The sequence below is a fragment of the Oncorhynchus masou genome, unplaced genomic scaffold, assembly GCF_036934945.1.
Source record: "Oncorhynchus masou masou isolate Uvic2021 unplaced genomic scaffold, UVic_Omas_1.1 unplaced_scaffold_1148, whole genome shotgun sequence".
Lineage (NCBI taxonomy): Eukaryota > Metazoa > Chordata > Actinopteri > Salmoniformes > Salmonidae > Oncorhynchus > Oncorhynchus masou.
In genome coordinates this window covers 156,755-171,752 of record NW_027001228.1, presented here as the reverse complement: position 1 = coordinate 171,752, position 14,998 = coordinate 156,755, and the positions used below count along the sequence as shown (strand labels likewise).

The 14,998-nt window shown below is 45.3% G+C and overlaps 1 protein-coding gene across 1 annotated transcript; it reads left to right on the top strand.

Annotated features, from left to right (window-relative positions):
* Nucleotides 1-3,391: 3,391 nt before the first annotated feature.
* On the top strand, nt 3,392-13,259 carry LOC135529373 (tripartite motif-containing protein 16-like). The gene is made up of 7 exons (XM_064958144.1): nt 3,392-4,061; nt 4,496-4,591; nt 8,351-8,584; nt 11,888-12,047; nt 12,173-12,232; nt 12,464-12,706; nt 13,141-13,259. The coding sequence occupies exons 1-7, from the start codon at nt 3,465-3,467 to the stop codon at nt 13,170-13,172; spliced, it is 1,422 nt and encodes a 473-aa protein (XP_064814216.1). The 5' UTR covers nt 3,392-3,464; the 3' UTR covers nt 13,173-13,259.
* Nucleotides 13,260-14,998: the final 1,739 nt, after the last annotated feature.

Genomic DNA, 14,998 nt, shown 5'->3' with positions numbered 1-14,998 from the left:
GCCTTACTGAAGAGCACAGTGACTTTCAACGTGGTGCTGTCGTAGGATGCCACCTTTCCAACATGTCAGTTCGTAAAATGTCTGCCCAGCTAGAACTTGTAACGGGTGTCGTCAGAAGGATGAGACCGAGGCGCAGCGTTCTTTGAGTTCCACATCATTTATTATCGAAGTGAAACTTCAGAAAAAAACAAAACAATAAAGAAACCAACGACCGAATAGCTTTCTTCAACTACCTGCACACAAACAAAGAACAAGATCCCACACAGAATGAGGGAAAAGGGCTGCCTAAGTATGATGCCCAATCAGAGACAACGATAGACAGCTGTCCCTGATTGGGAACCATACCCGGCCAAAACATAGAAACACAAATCATGTGTAAATATTTGTATGAACAGAACAAGATTCAACAACTGAGACATAAACTGAACAAGTTCCAAAGACATGTGAGTAACAGAAATTGAATGATGTGTCCCTGAACAAAGGGGGGGGGGTCAAAATCAAAAGTAACAGTCAGTATCTGGTGTGGCCACCAGCTGCATTAAGTACTGCAGTGCATCTCCTCCTCATGGACTGCACCAGATTTTCCAGTTCTTGCTGTGAGATGTTACCCCACTCTTCCACCAAGGCATCTGCAAACCCTCCGGTCCAACAGGTCCCAGATGTGCTCAATGTTATTGTCTTTTTATTTTTATTTCACCTTTATTTAACCAGGTAGGCTAGTTGAGAACAAGTTCTCATTTACAACTGCAACCTGGCCAAGATAAATCATAGCAGTGTGAACAGACAACACAGAGTTACACATGGAGTAAACAATTAACAAGTCAATAACACAGTAGAAAAAAAGAGAGTCTATATACATTGTGTGCAAAAGGCATGAGGAGGTAGGCGAATAATTACAATTTAGCAGATTAACACTGGAGTGATAAATGATCAGATGGTCATGTACAGGTAGAGATACTTGTGTGCAAAAGAGCAGAAAAGTAAATAAACAAAAACAGTATGGGGATGAGGTAGGTAAATTGGGTGGGCTATTTACCGATGTACTATGTACAGCTGCAGCGATCGGTTAGCTGCTCAGATAGCAGATGTTTAAAGTTGGTGAGTGAGATAAAAGTTCCAGTCACAGGCAGCAGAGAACTGGAAGGAAAGGCAGCCAAATGAGGTGTTGGCTTTAGGGATGATCAGTGAGATACACCTGCTGGAGCGCGTGCTACGGATGGGTGTTGCCGAGAATGAAGCAAGGGCCAACCAACAAGAGCATACAGGTCGCAGTTGTGGGTGGTATAGGGTGCTTTAGTAACAAAACGGATGGCAGTATGATAAACTGTATCAGTTTGCTGAGTAGAGTATTGGAAGCCATTTTGTAGATGACATCGCCGAAGTCGAGGATTGGTAGGATAGTCAGTTTGGCGGCGTGAGTGAAGGAGGCTTTGTTGCGAAATAGAAAGCCGATTCTAGATTTGATTTTGGATTGGAGATGTTTGATATGAGTCTGGAAGGAAAGTTTTCAGTCTAGCCAGACACCTAGGCATTTATAGATGTCCACATATTCTAGGTCGGAACCATCCAGGGTGGTGATGCAAGTCGGGTGTCGGGTGCAGGCAGCGAACGGTTGAACACTATCTAGAAGACAGAGACATATCATTACATACAGTATAGAACACCATCTAGAAGACATATCATTACATACAGTATTGAACACCATCTAGTAGACATATCATTACATACAGTATAGAACACCATCTAGTAGACATATCATTACATACAGTATAGAACACCATCTAGTAGACATATCATTACATACAGTATAGAACACCATCTAGTAGACATATCATTACATACAGTATAGAACACCATCGAGTAGACATATCATTACATACAGTATAGAACACCATCTAGTAGACATATCATTACATACAGTATAGAACACCATCTAGTAGACATATCATTACATACAGTATAGAACACCATCTAGTAGACATATCATTACATATAGTATAGAACACCATCTAGAAGACATATCATTACATACAGTATAGAACACCATCTAGTAGACATATCATTACATACAGTATAGAACACCATCTAGAAGACATATCATTACATACAGTATAGAACACCATCTAGAAGACATATCATTACATACAGTATAGAACACCATCTAGAAGACATATCATTACATACAGTATAGAACACCATCTAGAAGACATATCATTACATACAGTATAGAACACCATCTAGAAGACATATCATTACATACAGTATAGAACACCATCTAGTAGACATATCATTACATACAGTATAGAACACCATCTAGAAGACATATCATTACATACAGTATAGAACACCATCTAGTAGACATATCATTACATACAGTATAGAACACCATCTAGTAGACATATCATTACATACAGTATATAACACCATCTAGTAGACATATCATTACATACAGTATAGAACACCATCTAGTAGACATATCATTACATACAGTATAGAACACCATCTAGAAGACATATCATTACATACAGTATAGAACACCATCTAGAAGACATATCATTACATACAGTAGAGAACACCATCTAGTAGACATATCATTACATACAGTATAGAACACCATCTAGAAGACATATCATTACATACAGTATAGAACACCATCTAGTAGACATATCATTACATACAGTATAGAACACCATCTAGAAGACATATCATTACATACAGTATAGAACACCATCTAGTAGACATATCATTACATACAGTATAGAACACCATCTAGTAGACATATCATTACATACAGTATATCATAGATGTATAGATCCTTTATATTTCCTGTACCTCTTTCCATGACAGTAGCCTTATTACTGGTTTGGGTTACTGCTGCTGGTACAGTGGAGGAATGAGGCATCACAGTACCTGTTACACCACTGTACCACCAGGACCAATTACACACCAATAAACACACTGTAATGTAACGTGTCACATCATTCTCAATGATCAGTCTGTACATACAGTATTCATTTCACCTACATTATATTGTATCCATTTCAAGTCCCCCCTCCCCCCATTGTAGCTAATTATCTACAACACATTGTACACTTTTACAACCACGTATGAGTTATTATGGACGCTTATAGTTAGTGTCACAGCACATCAGTTTAAGACTTTACAACATTCATTAAAAGCATTATAGATATGTACTTCATAGAAACTGTTACCCTTTATATATTCTAACCACTCTATTTAATTTATTCCATATTAAGGGTCCTAACCTAGGAACTAAAACATTGTCTCCTTCTCAACTTTGCCTCTCTCTCTCCCTCCCGTCCTCTAACCCCTCCCTCCTTCTAACCCCACCCCTCTGGCAGAACCAGGAAGTCCCTCCCCTTCCCACAAACTCTCTTCTGAGGAAACGAAACTGATCTGAGTCTCTGTCTCGTCTGTCTGTGTGAGAGTGAACAACCGTCCAAATGGCTCAACAGGGAGTTCTGCTGGACCAGGACCAGTTCTGTTGTTCTGTCTGTCTGGATCTACTGAAGGAGCCGGTCACTATTCCCTGTGGACACAGTTACTGTAGGAGCTGTATTGAGGGCTGCTGGGATCAGGATGTTCTGAAAGGGGTCTATAGCTGTCCTCAGTGCAGAGAGACCTTCACTCCAAGACCTAATCTGAGGAAAAATAACATGTTGGCTGAGCTGGTGGAGAAACTGAGGAAGACAGGACTCCAGGCTGCTCCCCCTCCTGCTCTGTGCTATGCTGGACCTGGAGATGTGGCGTGTGATTTCTGCACTGGGACCAGAAAGCAGAAAGCCCTCATGTCCTGTCTGGTGTGTCTGGCCTCTTACTGTGAGACTCACCTCCAACCTCACTATGAATTTCCTGCTTTGAAGAAGCACAAGCTGGTCAAAGCCACCGCACAACTACAGGAGAAGATCTGCTCTCATCATGACAAACTGCTGGAGGTTTACTGTCGTACCGATCAGCAGTGTATCTGTCTGCTGTGTGTGATGGATGAACATAAAGGCCATGATACAGTGTCAGCTGCAGCAGAGAGGACTGAGAAACAGGTAAGACCAGAACAACTTGTTGGTGGCTGTCTGATAAACTAAGAATTAAAGATACAGTAGGAACTAAATCTGTTTGAATATGAGATCATTATATTATATACATTATGAAATGGATCCACAAATATGAACACAAACCTTGAGTATATAGATATGTTAACCCAGATTCTCCAAATGTATCACCATTTTCTAAAGTCAAACACTATTATCATTCTGAATAGCGTTTTTTGAGTCCAAAGTTCAGTCTCAACCCCTTGATACATGTAGACCTACCATAAAAACTATAATCATTCACATAGCAACATAATATAATATTGTAAAGGGACTTCCTCAGGATTGTAGACCTTCCTCTCTATGGGTCCTATGTCACATTACTATACTATTGATCTACTGGACTAATAAAGCTTGATAGCTCATTGAAGAGTGATTCTCCACAGAGGCAGCTGGGGATGAGTCAGCAGAAGGTCCAGCAGAGATTCCAGGAGAGAGAGAAGGAGCTGAAGGAGCTCCAACAGGCTGTGGAGTCTTTCAAGGTGAGTATTGTTGACCAGAGGAGACACACCATTTCACTTCTCTCCTCCAGTCAGAGAGAGAGAGAGGGGGGCCCCTATCCAATCCCACTGACCCCACTGTTGGGAACAGGCTGTCTGGGCCCCTTTCAGAGAATAGACTGGTTCATGTAACCGACTGGGCTGCATCATCACATAACCATGAGTAACCATGACGACTCATGTCCCCTATACATTAAAATGGAACTGTCTCTCTCTCAATTGAATTAAATTCATAGGGCTTTATTGGCATGGAAATATATGTTTCATTGCCAAAGCAAGTGAAATAGACAATAAACAAAAGTGAAATAAACAATCAGAAATGAACAGTAAACATTACACTTGGAAGTGATTTGGGGGATGGGGAGGGTCTATTAGAAGTTAGTAGGACTCTTTTATTTTCTCAGAAGTACTGAGTTTGGTTGGAGGATTTAGAGGTGTAAACCGTGATTGAACACACTCCAGAACAGTAGGTGGCGCCATGCACCTTTAACGTTGGTTTGTGGACCACACCTCTTAAAGGATAGGGTGCAGCATTTCTACTTTTTGATAAAAAGCATGTGGGTTTTGTTGTTCAACTTCCTGCTACTCATGCCAGGACTATAGTATATGCATATGATTCGTATGTGTGGATAGAAAACACTCTGAAGTTTCTAAAACTGGTTCAATCATGTCTGTGACTATAACAGAACTTATGTAGCAGGCAAAAGCCCAAGGAAAAACTGTTCAGAAAAACAAAAATCCCTCTGGCAGTTCCCTGAATTGTCTTTGTCAAGGGAAATTAGATAGCGCCCAGTTTACAGTTCCTACAACTTCCACAGGATGTCACCAGTCTTTGGGTTGAAGTTAATTATTGGTGAAACGAAGAAGAGGCAGAGGTGACACTGTGGATTATGTTATGGAAGAGAGAAAACCGTGCATGTATTGTTGACTTGCTGTTATTGAATACAGATCGCCCCGTCAACAATTTGATCGATTATTAACGTTTAAAAATACCTAAAGTTGGATTACAAAAGTAGTTTGAAATATTTTGGCATAGTTTTAAGCAACTTTTGAAATGTTTTGTCATGACGTTGCGTTTTGGAAAGCTGTTTTTTTTTCTGGATCAAAACGGGCTTTATAAATGGACATTTTGGGTAAACATGGACGGAATTAATCGAAAAAAAGGACCAATTGTGATGTTTATGGGACATATTGCAGTGCCAACAAAGAAGCTCGTCAAAGGTAATGCATGTTTTATATTTTATTTCAGCGTTTTGTGTAGCGCCGGCGACGCTAATTCATTTGTTTACATCTCGTTCAGGTGGTTCAGGGGGGTGCATGCTATCAGATAATAGCTTCTCATGCTTTCGCCGAAAAGCATTTTTAAAATCTGACATGTTGGCTGGATTCATAACGAGTGTAGCTTTAATTGAGTACCCTGCATGTGTGATTTAATGAAAGTTTGAGTTTTATCGCGTATTATTTGAATTTGGCGCTATGCATTTCCCCAGGCTATTGGCCACACGAGACGCCTCCATATCCCCAAAATAAGATTTGAGGACCTCCATTATATCATAGAAGAAGAAGTTGGTCTGTGAGGGTTTTGTTGTTCCTGAGGAGGGCTACTATTATTTTTATTTTTATTTTCAAGTATTTTCAGAATGTATTAAAGCCAAAGCTTCCCTAAACAATTCAATATATCAGTCAATATATTTTCTCTGTGATTTATTTTCTCTCCGTCAACCGTTCCATCGCATCTTAACCGTCTTACCGGGCGGGCACTAGGACCCGGGGGAGGCTGCTGCTGCAGAGGCTGCTGCACCGCTCGTGACTGTCAGTCCTCCTTGTAGCTCATTGGTTAAGCTGTGGCTCGAGACTGTTAACAGTTAACGGACAGGAAACGGCTCTGACAGGACACATTCATGTCGAGGCAGTGATGTGAATGTGTGGTAAGTTAGAATAGAGAGAGAGAGTTTTCACTACTATAGACTTTGGTCATAATCAAAGCTTTGTTAACCAATAGGTTTTTATGTGAGGCTGCCTGTAAGTTACAGTGTAACAGACGTTACTAACGGTAACGGTGTCTTTTAAATTCAACATAAGTTATGTGGCGATGATATCTAGTTAACGTTGTATTTAATGTAGTGTAATGACCTGACTCGATCATAAAGGAACAATTGTCCAGACAGAGGATCGAGTTACGAATTGACGGTTTATTAGCAACTTTACACAGGCTACTGTTTGGCCTGAGCTCACGCCAAATAAATGAAAGATACCCCACAAGCCAATCGGGACCTTCTCTTGTGAAGCCCAGACGTCAGAGAGAGAACAAAGGCTGAAGCTTAACTTCCAATGCCCCGCCCCCTCCACGCCACTCCGCCAACCACCAGGATGCCCGGCATCAGAACATCCCAGGCATTCCTGTGATTGGCAGATAGCAGGTTGATTGGCATGTCGGACCCCGCGAACACTGGGAACTGGTAAGTACAACACAACCAGCTACTAGCCGAACACATAACACACAGCTGTCTGTGCGGGTCGCTACAGTAGTTTTACTATCTGTGCCAGGCTATAAATGACACAGATAATTTCTAGTTAACGTTGTATTTAATGTAGTTTTACTATCTGTGCCAGGCTATAAATGACACAGATAATATCAAGTTAACGTTGTATTTAATGCCAGGCTATAAATGACGCAGATAATATCTTCAAGAGAAGACAGGCTATGTGCTCACTGCCCACAAAATGAGGTGGAAACTGAGCTGCACTTCCTAACCTCCTGCCCAATGTATGACCATATTAGAGAGACATATTTCCCTCAGATTACACAGATCCACAAAGAATTCGAAAACAAATCCAATTTTGAAAAACTCCCATATCTACTGGGTGAAATTCCACAGTGTGCCATCAGAGCAGCAAGATTTGTGACCTGTTGCCACGAGAAAAGGGCAACCAGTGAAGAACACGCACCATTGTAAATACAACACATCTATGCTTATTTATTTTATCTTGTGTCCTTTACCATTTGCACATTGTAAAAACACTGTATATATATATATAATATGACATTTGTAATGTCTTTATTGTTTTGAAACTTCTGTATGTGTGATGTCTACTGTTAATTTTTATTGTTTATTTCACTTTATATATTATATACCTTACTTGCTATGGCAATGTTAACACATGTTTCCCATGCCAATAAAGCCCCTTGAATTGAATTGAATTGAATATCTAGTTAACGTTGTATTTAATGCCAGGCTATAAATGACACAGATAATATCTATTTAATGTTGTATTTAATTGATCACAGCTTTCTGCTTTCCATGTAGAGTTTTTGGTAAAAAACATTACATTTGATTATTTTGTCAGCACAAATTTGGAAAAAATTCTTTGTTTATCTTTGTCAAACAGGCTGGGCGTCCTCCCAAAGATATGCTTAAAGTTCTGAATGATGATATGAGATATATATGATATACCAAGAGGTGTTCTGTACCTGTCTGTCCAGGAGGGAGGAGAGTAGAGCAGGACCAAGAGGTGTTCTGTACCTGTCTGTCCAGGAGGGAGGAGAGTAGAGCAGGACCAAGAGGTGTTCTGTACCTGTCTGTCCAGGAGGGAGAACAAGGCCTGGTGGACCTGGAGAGCAGAGTTCTGACTGAACCTGTCTATCTCTCTCTCTCTGTCTCTCTCTCTCTCTCTCTGTCTCTCTCTCTCTCTCTCTGTCTCTCTGTCTCTCTGTCTCGCTCTCTCTTTCTCTCTCTCCAGCGCTCTGCACAGTCAGCAGTGGAGGACAGTGATCAGATCTTTACTGAGCTGATCCGCTCCATTGAGAGAAGGAGCTCTGAGGTGAAGGAGCTGATCAGAGCCCAAGAGAAGGCTCAAGTGAGTCAAGCTGAAGGACTCCTGGAGCAACTGAAGCAGGAGATCGCTGAGCTGAGGAAGAGAAGCACTGAGCTGGAGCAGCTCTCACACACAGAGGATCACATCCATTTCCTCCAGGTAACTAAACTGTCTTGTTACATGTGATATGAAATTAACTTCATGGGAAATGTCTCTCTCTCTCTGTCCGTCCCTCTCTCTCTCTGTCCGTCCCTCTCTCTCTCTCTCTGTCCGTCCCTCTCTCTCTCTCTCTGTCCGTCCCTCTCTCTCTGTCTGTCTGTCTGTCCATCCCTCTCTGTCTGTCTGTCTGTCTGTCTGTCTGTCCGTCCCTCTGTCTGTCCGTCCCTCTCTCTCTCTGTCCCTCCCTCTCTCTCTCTGTCCCTCCCTCTCTCTCTCTGTCCCTCCCTCTCTCTCTCTGTCCCTCCCTCTCTCTCTCTGTCTGTCCGTCCCTCTCTGTCCTGTCCCTCTGTCTGTCCGTCCCTCGCTCTCTCTCTCTGTCCGTCCCTCTCTCTCTCTCTGTCCGTCCCTCTCTCTCTCTCTCTGTCCGTCTCTCTCTCTCTCTCTCTGTCCGTCCCTCTCTCTCTCTCTCTGTCCGTCCCTCTCCTCTGTCTGTCTGTCCGTCCCTCTCCTCTGTCTGTCTGTCCGTCCCTCTCCTCTGTCTGTCCGTCCCTCTCCTCTGTCTGTCTGTCCGTCCCTCTCTCTCTGTCTGTCTGTCCGTCCCTCTCTCTCTCTGTCTGTCTGTCCGTCCCTGTCTGTCCGTCTGTCCGTCCCTCTCTGTCTGTCTGTCTGTCCGTCCCTCTCTGTCTGTCTGTCTGTCCGTCCCTCTCTGTCTGTCTGTCTGTCCGTCCCTCTCTGTCTGTCTGTCCGTCCCTCTCTGTCTGCCTGTCCGTCCCTATCTCTCTGTCTGTCTGTCCGTCCCTCTGTCTGTCTGTCTGTCCGTCCCTCTGTCTGTCCGTCCCTCCCTCTCTCTCTCTGTCCCTCCCTCTCTCTCTCTGTCCCTCCCTCTCTCTCTCTGTCTGTCCGTCCCTCTCTGTCCTGTCCCTCTGTCTGTCCGTCCCTCGCTCTCTCTCTCTGTCCGTCCCTCTCTCTCTCTGTCCGTCCCTCTCTCTCTCTCTCTGTCCGTCCCTCTCTCTCTCTCTGTCCGTCCCTCTCCTCTGTCTGTCTGTCCGTCCCTCTCCTCTGTCTGTCTGTCCGTCCCTCTCCTCTGTCTGTCTGTCCGTCCCTCTCCTCTGTCTGTCTGTCCGTCCCTCTCTCTCTGTCTGTCTGTCCGTCCCTCTCTCTCTCTGTCTGTCTGTCCGTCCCTGTCTGTCCGTCTGTCCGTCCCTCTCTGTCTGTCTGTCTGTCCGTCCCTCTCTGTCTGTCTGTCTGTCCGTCCCTCTCTGTCTGTCTGTCCGTCCCTCTCTGTCTGTCTGTCTGTCCGTCCCTCTCTGTCTCTGTCTGTCCGTCCCTCTCTCTGTCTGTCTGTCTGTCCGTCCCTCTCTCTCTCTGTCTGTCTGTCCGTCCCTCTCTCTCTCTGTCTGTCTGTCCGTCCCTCTCTCTGTCTGTCTGTCTGTCCGTCCCTCTCTCTGTCTGTCTGTCCGTCCCTCTCTCTGTCTGTCTGTCCGTCCCTCTCAGTCTGTCTGTCCGTCCCTCTCTCTGTCTGTCTGTCCGTCCCTCTCTGTCTGTCTGTCTGTCCGTCCCTCTCTCTGTCTGTCTGTCCGTCCCTCTCTGTCTGTCTGTCCGTCCCTCTCTGTCTGTCTGTCCGTCCCTCTCTGTCTGTCTGTCCGTCCCTCTCTGTCTGTCTGTCCGTCCCTCTCTGCCTGTCTGTCCGTCCCTCTCTGCCTGTCTGTCCGTCCCTCTCTGTCTGTCTGTCCTTCTGTCCGTCCGTCCCTCTGTCTGTCCGTCCGTCCCTCTGTCTGTCCGTCCGTCCCTCTGTCTGTCCGTCCGTCCCTCTGTCTGTCCGTCCGTCCCTCTGTCTGTCCGTCCGTCCCTCTGTCTGTCCGTCTGTCTCTCTCTCTCTCTGTCTGTCCCCCTCTCTCTCTCTGTCCGTCCGTCCCTCTCTCTGTCCGTCCCCCTCTCTCTCTCTTTCTGTCCGTCCATCTCTCTGTCTGTCCGTCCGTCCCTCTCTGTCTGTCTGTCCGTCCGTCCCTCTCTGTCTGTCTGTTTGTCCGTCCCTCTCTCTCTGTCTGTCTGTCCGTCCCTCTCTGTCTGTCTGTCCGTCCCTCTCTGTCTGTCTGTCCGTCCCTCTCTGTCTGTCTGTCCGTCCCTCTCTGTCTGTCCGTCCCTCTCTGTCTGTCCGTCCGTCTCTCTCTCTCTCTGTCCGTCCCCCTCTCTCTGTCCGTCCGTCCGTCCCTCTCTCTGTCCGTCCGTCCCTCTCTCTGTCCGTCCGTCCCTCTCTCTTTCTGTCCGTCCCCCTCTCTCTCTTTCTGTCCGTCCCTCTCTCTGTATCCCCGCCCCTCTCTCTCTGTGTCCCCGCCCCTCTATCTCTCTGTCCCTCTCTCTCTCTATCCATCCCTCTCTCTCTCTGTCCGTCCCCCTCTCTCTCTCTCTGTCCGTCTCTCTCTCTCTCTCTCTGTCCGTCTCTCTCTCTCTCTGTCCGTCTCTCTCTCTCTCTGTCCGTCTCTCTCTCTGTCCGTCTCTCTCTCTCTCTGTCCGTCCCCCTCTCTCTCTCTGTCCGTCTCTCTCTCTGTCCGTCTCTCTCTCTCTCCGTCTCTCTCTCTGTCCGTCCCTCTCTCTCTCTCTGTCCGTCCCCCTCTCTCTCTGTCCGTCCCTCTCTCTCTCTTTCTGTCCGTCCCTCTCTCTGTGTCCCCGCCCCTCTCTCTCTCTGTACCCCCGCCCCTCTCTCTCTCTGTCCGTCCCTCTCTCTCTCTCTCTCTCTGTCCGTCCCCCTCTCTCTCTGTCTGTCCGTCCGTCTCTCTCTCTGTCCGTCCCTCTCTCTCTCTTTCTGTCCGTCCCTCTCTCTGTATCCCCGCCCCTCTCTCTCTCTCTGTCCGTCCCCCTCTCTCTCTGTCTGTCCGTCCGTCTCTCTCTCTGTCCGTCCCTCTCTCTCTCTCTTTCTGTCCGCCCCTCTCTCTTTCTGTCCGTCCTCTCTGTCTCTCTCTCTCTCTCCAGAGGTATCTGTCTCTCTCTCTCTCTCTCTCTCCAGAGGTATCTGTCTCTCTCTCTCTCTCTCTCTCCAGAGGTATCTGTCTCTCTCTCTCTCTCTCCAGAGGTATCAGTCTCTCTCTCTCTCTCTCTCTCCAGAGGTATCAGTCTCTCTCTCTCTCTCTCCAGAGGTATCAGTCTCTCTCTCTCTCTCCAGAGTTATCAGTCTCTCTCTCTCTCTCTCTCTCCAGAGGTATCAGTCTCTCTCTCTCTCCAGAGTTGTGTCTCTCTCTCTCTCTCTCTCTGTCGTCTCTCTCTCTCTCCAGAGGTATCAGTCTCTCTCTCTCTCTCTCTCTCCAGAGGTATCAGTCTCTCTCCAGTATCAGTGTATCTTCAGACTTACCCAGCATCGTTGTCCGTCCTCTTCAGTACTTTGGAGATGTGAGTCAGACTGTGTCTGAACTGAGAGAGAAACTAGAAGACTTCCTTAAAGGAGAATGGACCAAGATCTCCACTACAGGTGTGTTGAAAACAATAAGAACATCAACTTTAGACCATTGAAAGTTCCCTACTAGTCATATACATGTGGAATATGGTCTGATGATAACATTCCCTCTCTCTGTCAATGTGTTTGTGTGTCTGTAGTGAATATAGTGGATGTTGTACTGCCTCCAGAGCCCAAGACCAGAGAACAGTTGTTACAATGTGAGTCTCTTTATTGTGAAGTAACTAACAGTCTCTTTTTACTGACACTCCTAACAATCCCTCTAGAAATATATAGCAATAGTAGATCTAATCAAAGACTGGGTCTCTATCTGACTCCTCATATTTCTCTGATTTGATCTCTGCTGTGCTCTAATCAAAGACAGGGGAGATACAGTATCTGACTTAACTTATTGTTCTGACTCCCCTCGTTGGTCTCTGCTCTTCTCCCAGATTCCTGTCAGCTCACACTGGACCCAAACACAGCATACACACGCCTCTCTCTGTCTGAAGGGAACAGAAAGGTGACCAGTACAGGCCAAGTCCAACCATATCCTGTCCATCCAGACAGATTCACCAACTGGTGGCAGGTTCTGTGTAGAGAGGGTCTGTCTGGACGCTGTTACTGGGAGGTGGAGAGGACTGGTGGTGTTGCTACAGCAGTCTCATATAAAGACATCAGCAGAACAGAGAGAGGTAATGATGGTGGATTTGGATACAATAACAAGTCCTGGAGTTTATATTACTATAGTGGTGGTTATTGTTTCAGACACAATAATGTTGTGACTAAAGTATCAGGCCCTCAGTCCTCCAGAGTAGGAGTGTACCTGGATCACAAGGCAGGTACTCTGTCCTTCTACAGTGTCTCTGACACAATGACCCTCCTCCACAGAGTCCAGACCACATTCACTCAGCCCCTCTATCCTGGGTTTTATTTCTATGATTATAGTTATACTGCTGAGCTGGTTAAACTGTAAACTGATTTGTTATTAATTAAAATTCAATCCAATGTTTTAATCTTGTACATTTCCATGAATCATGATGTCTGGTGTTGATGTATATTGGTTGTCATTCAGAACCATTGATATGTTTTCTCAGTTGGTTCTCTGTCTCTATGTAATTCTCCTCAGTATCATTGATCAGCTTGTTGGCTCGGTCCTAATTGATGTGTTCTCTGTCACCTGGAGCTGCATGGAAAATGGTCCAGGAACTAAAGGACAATTCAGGACTAGTCAGCCCACTACAAGCTGGTATCACTTCCTTTCTACTAAACTATATGGTCTGGTTTCCCAGACACAGATGAATCCTAGTCCTGGACTAAACAGTATGTTCAATGTAGATGTCCAGGAAACCGGCCCTAAATGTGTCATCTTTCATCCTCCCATACTGCTCAGTCCAGCAACATTAAACCTGTCCAGCAGGTGGTGCTGTTGACCAAACAATAAAACCAGCAGATATCTTGACTTGCCACTCAGTATATCAGTAATGTTCAGAATAGTACTTTAATATCATTGGAGATTGATGGTCTTTTTAATCCACTATCCAGAGTCAGGAACAGATGAAGTTAGGTCTGCTACTGTTCAGTGATTAAATATGATTTATGGTGATGGGAAATAATAAAAAACACTCAACTTCATCTAGTAATAGTTTTCCTTTGTTATTTATTCCAAGGTGTGTCTTTAACTTGTAAATGTATTGTGTGGAGGTGAGCTAGTGGTGTGGCTGATAGAATAGAATGAAGAGGGAGGAGGGGAGGAAGAGGGGAGGAGTGAAGGGCTGTTCAAGAAACCAGATGAGGAAGAGGAAGATGTTCAGGGGAATTACTGTCTCTGTTCCAAATGGTTCCCTATTCCCTACGTAGTGCACTACGGTGCTTCTGACCAGGTCTAAAGTAGTGTTCTACGTAGGGAATAGGGTGTAGATTTATTACAATATCATGCTTTAGTGTTTGGCACAAAAATATATTAGATCTCCACCCTCAACTTCCTGTCTGTCATCCCCCAGTTCTGTTAAGACTTCCTCTCATTGAACTGGGCCTCATTCTAAATGGTCACTTTGTATTGATAGTCCATACTGGTCTTTACTATGGTTCTACATACAGTACCTGTATTGATAGTCCATACTGGTCTTTACTATGGTTCTACATACAGTACCTGTATTGATAGACCAGCTTAAGTTTTGCGTGCTTCAAAACATGAAGCCCTCTCTAAGGAGCCCTCAGAGAGGTGGACATCAGAGAGATGGAGGCAGGCGGCAGGGAACTGTTGTATCTAATGAAGTCCGGTCCATCGTCGTTGATCATGTGGTCAACAGAGGTCTGACCATGACAGAGGACGACACATTAGTTCACCCCAATCTGAAAAGATCAACTGGCAAATTCCATCATGAGAACATTTCACTAAGAAAAGCGGTGAGTCAGCAGGATGTGCACTATGCTTCACCTTTACATTTACAGGAAATGACATATTGTAATGCATGTCAACATGTTCCAGGATTGTTCCAGTAGGATCTACTGACAGTAAACTCTGTTCTACCCTCAGAATAGACAGAAGACCCCATGGTGGTGGTCGCGTGCTGACTGACCAGCAGGAGAGGACAGTGGAGGAAATGGTGAGGGACAGGAATGATACACTGACCAGCAGGAGAGGACAGTGGAGGAAATGGTGAGGGACAGGAATGATACACTGACCAGCAGGAGAGGACAGTGGAGGAAATGGTGAGGGACAGGAATGATACACTGACCAGCAGGAGAGGACAGTGGAGGAAATGGTGAGGGACAGGAATGATACACTGACCAGCAGGAGAGGACAGTGGAGGAAATGGTGAGGGACAGGAATGATACACTGACCAGCAGGAGAGGACAGTGGAGGAAATGGTGAGGGACAGGAATGATACACTGACCAGCAGGAGAGGACAGTGGAGGAAATGGTGAGGGACAGGAATGATACACTGACCAGCAGGAGAGGACAGTGGAGGAAATGGTGAGGG